At 30.5% G+C, this 5,234-nt stretch overlaps 1 protein-coding gene across 1 annotated transcript; it reads left to right on the forward strand.

Annotated features, from left to right (window-relative positions):
* The first annotated feature begins 974 nt into the window (after window positions 1–974).
* On the forward strand, window positions 975–5,000 carry LOC107872069 (protein trichome birefringence-like 33). Its single transcript, XM_047413338.1, has 6 exons — window positions 975–1,178; window positions 1,858–2,080; window positions 2,429–2,600; window positions 3,317–3,516; window positions 3,636–3,794; window positions 4,426–5,000. The coding sequence occupies exons 1-6, from the start codon at window positions 1,007–1,009 to the stop codon at window positions 4,763–4,765; spliced, it is 1,266 nt and encodes a 421-aa protein (XP_047269294.1). The 5' UTR covers window positions 975–1,006; the 3' UTR covers window positions 4,766–5,000.
* Window positions 5,001–5,234: the final 234 nt, after the last annotated feature.

The following is a 5,234-nucleotide window of genomic DNA, read 5'->3' on the forward strand; positions in this document are numbered from 1 at the left end:
AAATAGAAGAAAACTTAATTAATGTTCAAGAAAACAACAAAAAGGATAAATAGCTTTGGAGGCCTCTAAGGCATACCACATAGGATTCACTATTGATCTCCTTTATATATATATATATATATATATTGATTGATTGATAAGAAAATATTAGTAAAACAAAATGATTACTATCTAATAAATGAAATGAAGTAACTATGTATAGGTGCCAATATATATATATATATATATATATATATATATAAATCAAAAATAAAAATGTTTCTCCAAACTCTATCTTTTTAATAAAGATATTTTATATTTTTAATTTCGTCAACATACATAATTAAGTTTTATATGTGTATATAAAAATTTATCTCCGTTTTTATCCAAATTTATAAAAAAAATTGTTAATAAGTACTTTTTATAACCGCCCGAAGCGCGAATTATTTTACTAGTTTATTAATAAAGCGCCTTTTAAAATGCTAATATACGATTTCAAAATAGTTTCTTCATTATCGAGTGGTAGATATATCATCATTCGGAGTGTCATTCTTCTAAAAAAATAATAATTACAAGATTATATCCCTTGAGAAAATTAATTAGGTATATACATACATGATACTTGGTTAATTACTTACCTAAAATCAATTGCAGAAATAGCACAGTTATGGAAATTCATATTTGTCACAAATTCAACGAACATAATGATAGTATATATATATATATATATGTCATTTGTATATTCCAGTGGTAAATATGGCCTAATTTGGAAAGTAGATGATCAAGCTTAAAGACAATGAATCTGATTAATCTCTCCTTTCTTCAATGTGTTAATCGTGCTATGGAGGCTTCATCATATAACGTACTCGAGGTGGGTTACTAAACGCGTTAGCTACAACACTGCACAAGTCGATACACATAACTTGGAAAAAAAAAATACAAATGACACTTGATTTTTGACTTCAAATTTTTATCACTTGCTAATGGTTCAAAATTTTTGGAGAAAGTGAGAACAAAGCTTTGATAGATGGAATTGCCTCCTTCTTTGCCCATCTTTAGAAAAATTCATTTTTATAATTATCTATTCTTATTAATAGGTTTGGTTGTGTTTTTGATAACTTACTCATCCTATCTCCTTCCATCTTCTCCATCAGTCACATCCTTGGCCAATTTGATCTGGCCAAATCCTGAAACTTCAAGTAGGTTTAATTAACACATTTTTGTCTTCTTGGTATTGTCATTTTTTTTCCACGTACATTTGAATTATTGTTGGTCATATCGCTTTTTATCAAGAAATTTAAGAAATATGGGGTTTCTACGCCAAATCATATGTTTCCCAATGTAATTCTAATTAGTATAGCCTTTGTTTAGCTTCTAAGGTCTATTTCTTAATTAGTTCAAGCTTATGTCGAGTTGAAAGTTGAGTTCTAGTTTGTGAAAAAAGGAGCTCCAAAAAATGTGGTTTATTAGTTTTTAAACCATGTTTGGTGTCCACACTCTTATTCAATCGATCTTGATAGTCTGAATTCGAGAAGTATGTTAATCTAGACATTCTCCAACTTGATCTAATTGTCCAAATTATAAAAAATAATAATAATAATAATAATAGGTTTCACCTGTTGTTCCAAATTTAGAGTGAAAAGAATTTCTACACAATTTGGTCACTTAAAATATGACTACATATAAATAACCACTCATAATAAGTGGATTAGTGATCTGAAAAAATAAATAAAGCGAGTGATCATGCTAGAACACGTTAAACCATACTGATAGCATGATATCTTTTACGATCGTCATTGTACATAAATTAAATTTATTTTCTTGGGGATTCTTGGTCATATATGTCTAATCTTGAGTTGTTTGATTTTGATATGTTAGAGAAGAACAAGGATTATGATGATTTGCCACCATTTGCAATTGGAGAAGGTGATAAAGAGTGCAATTTATTCAGTGGAAAATGGATGTGGGATGAGATAAATAGGCCTCTATATAATGAATCAGAATGTCCATATTTGCTTCCTCAAGTGACTTGTCAAGAATATGGCAGGCCAGATAAGGAATACCTCTATTGGAGATGGCAACCTGACTGTATTATTCCCAGGTTTATAACCTTTTCTTTTAATGAGTTTAAGTCAAGATCCGATACACAAAGTATCCCACCTTTATGTAGGGTTCAGAGAAGGACGCTTATGTAGCTATCTTTCCAACTAATCATAGGACTATGTTTTCGTTTCTTAAAATATGTGATTTAAGTTATATACTCTGATGGTATAAATTCTTTTTACGCTATTTGTGTAGCTTAATTAATTATATATGTTATACTAGCATATTAGAATTCTTTTTCAAGTTGCCAGTTAATACTTACCATAGAAATTTGGACGCAATAACTTTAAAATTACTAAATTGAACGTCATTTGTTATGACAATTGAACTTGACTTTTATATTCAGATTCAATGCATCGTTGATGCTGGAAAGTCTTCGAGGAAAGAGGATGATGTATGTTGGTGATTCATTAAATAGAGGACAATATATTTCTATGATTTGCCTCATCCATAAAGTCATACCAAATGATGCCAAATCCCTCCATGAGGTAGATTCATTCACCATCTTCACAGCAAAGGTATGTAATATACATTGATTAATATAAAGAACTTCTTACATAATTAAGGCATAATACGTACACGTCTCGTTTAATCAGGCCTGAACTGTCTATATCTGCAGCTGTGCACGACAATTAAACTTTTATATGAAGTTGAACAAGTAAACACATGCAGTCCTATGTGGCGTCCTACATGTTAGGGTCGGCTCAACCATATTAATGGTCAAAGACCAAAATCGAACAAAGGCCTTAAATTTTTATAAAAACTTAATCTCTTTTGTCTTCCTTTTAAATTCTTAATATGCAAAGTTGTTGATAATTTTTTCAATTTATATAATACAACTAATGCATTTAATCTTTTTGAGACTGAGTATTCCATATATATGACATTTCTTTCAATAATTCTTTCCTCTTATATAGAAAGTCTCTTTTCTCTATTAGCATTCAATAATTTTTTCTAAAACGAAAAACTAGAATTTATTATTGCTAAAAAAATGTGGCCCTCAAATTTTGGAGCCTAAGGCGGTTGCCTATTTTTGAAAGCTATAGAACTGGCATTGCTACATATATTATATCAGATAGGATACGTATGTCTACTTGTTCAGCTTTATACAAATTTAAGTGTTTGAAGTATAAATATTGTTGCATCGTATCTATTTTCATGCAAATTGTAGTACACATATTCAACGTGGATTCCCTACTAACATTATTTTCACTTGGGTTGGTCATCATACCAGGACTATAATGCAACAATTGAATTCTACTGGGCACCATTTTTACTAGAATCAAATGCAGATAATCCTGGAAAACATAGAGTACCCAATCGAATTGTTCGAAAAAATTCGATCGATATACATGGAAAACATTGGAAAGGAGTTGATATTATGGTGTTCAATACTTACATATGGTGGATGTCTGGCCTAACAGTCAAGATTCTGTAAATTTTACATAAATATTTTCTTCTTACATTAACATCTTTTATTATTATCAATATTGTTTTGTTATATAGGCCTCTAAATTAATTAACTCATAATTTAAGGGTTTTTTTTTTTCCAGGAATGGGACATTTGATGATAATATAAAAGATATAGTAGATGTGCCAACTAACGATGCCTATCGTATGGGGATGAAGAATTTATTGAGGTGGATAAATCAGAATATGGATCCAAAAAGAAATAGGGTATTTTTTACAAGCATGTCACCTTCTCATGCATGGTAAGTATACAAACTTTCATAATATTAGCATTCATACGAGGGTCTCACCCAATATATGAAGAAATTCATATAGTTGATTCCGACTCGTTTACCATAAAAGTATAGTTCGTCCAATCAATTTATTCAAAAGGTAGGTCGATATGCGGGCCACATGAGACATGAATAACCTTTTTTATATGTTGTATATTATATATAGCTATAATAAGAAAAAGAGTTATTTTAGATAGTTAAACAAATTATAAGAAAATAAATAAAGAAAGGGAGATTAGAACTTGGTAAGAGTTGTGTGGTTGAGTTGTGATTCATTAAAGCCCATCTTGAACCAACTCATTTTAGAGCAATTAACTTTGTACGGGTTAATGACCTGTCTATTTATTATTAATTTGATTTATTTTTACTCACTCATTTGACATCCTAGTCGAAGCTTATTGTTTGCAGAAATAAACATGGATAGAGTTTAGATATATTCATTCTAAAAACTCAGAATTCAGGATTTTAGATTTATAAAGTCTCAAGAACAATTTCTTTTGCTTACTATGTTCTCAATAGATTATTTATAGATATTAAATGGATCTCTACTGTCTAATTCTGATTCCATCACTACAAACAAAATTATTTTGCTTGTTATTAGGAGCAAAGAGTGGGGAGGTGATCAAAATGGAAGCTGTTACAATCAAAAAAAACTGATAGATGATCCAAATTATTGGGGATCAGATAGTAGAAAAAGTATAATGCAAGTGATTGGAGAAGAATTTGACAAATCCAACTTTCCAATTATATTTCTCAATATAACACAATTGTCAATGTCAAGAAGGGATGCACATACATCAATTTACAAGAAAAGATGGGGACCTTTAAGTCCAAAAGAAAAAGCAAATCCTTCAAGCTATGCTGATTGTATACATTGGTGTTTGCCTGGACTTCAAGATGTTTGGAATGAGCTTTTGTTTGCTAAACTTTTCTTTCCATGATACTTTTAGCATATACTATTTACATCTCATAAAAACGTGTGCTTCAATGCCTAATGTAATTTTTCTTTTTCTTCTTTTTTTCTCTTAAGGAGATCCAAATATTTTGAATTGGTTTGACAACATTTTGTTCTAAAATAGTCCTACTATAAATGTATGATTTTGTTTTGCTTCCTCCGATCGTCAAGCCTGATCAACTTGATTGATAAGTGTGGTCTTTCTTGGTTAATGAAAAGTAGAACTGTATTAGTTTCTCTCGAAATCTCAAACCAGCCTCAAAGGCGATGAGACCAATCCAAGCCGACGAAGCCACCTATATATGTAACCACCACTCACGTCTTGATGCCGCCTCATTACATCCTGATATTAAAGAAGGTTTCAGGACTGCATCGTGAAACTTTATGGGGTTAAGAGTAAATTATTGTTTTATATTTTTATATAGGGCAATACGAAATTCAGACCATAGACCTCG

The sequence above is a fragment of the Capsicum annuum genome, chromosome 5 (genome assembly GCF_002878395.1).
Source record: "Capsicum annuum cultivar UCD-10X-F1 chromosome 5, UCD10Xv1.1, whole genome shotgun sequence".
NCBI lineage: Eukaryota > Viridiplantae > Streptophyta > Magnoliopsida > Solanales > Solanaceae > Capsicum > Capsicum annuum.

Excerpts from the sequence above, each read along its gene's own strand:
- LOC107872069 (XM_047413338.1), top strand. The coding sequence starts at position 1,007 with ATGGAATTGCCTCCTTCTTTGCCCATCTTTAGAAAAATTCATTTTTAT. Across the intron at positions 1,179-1,857 it reads GCCAAATCCTGAAACTTCAA|AGAAGAACAAGGATTATGAT; the intron begins GTAGGTTTAATT and ends TTGATATGTTAG. Across the intron at positions 3,517-3,635 it reads GGCCTAACAGTCAAGATTCT|GAATGGGACATTTGATGATA; the intron begins GTAAATTTTACA and ends TTTTTTTTCCAG.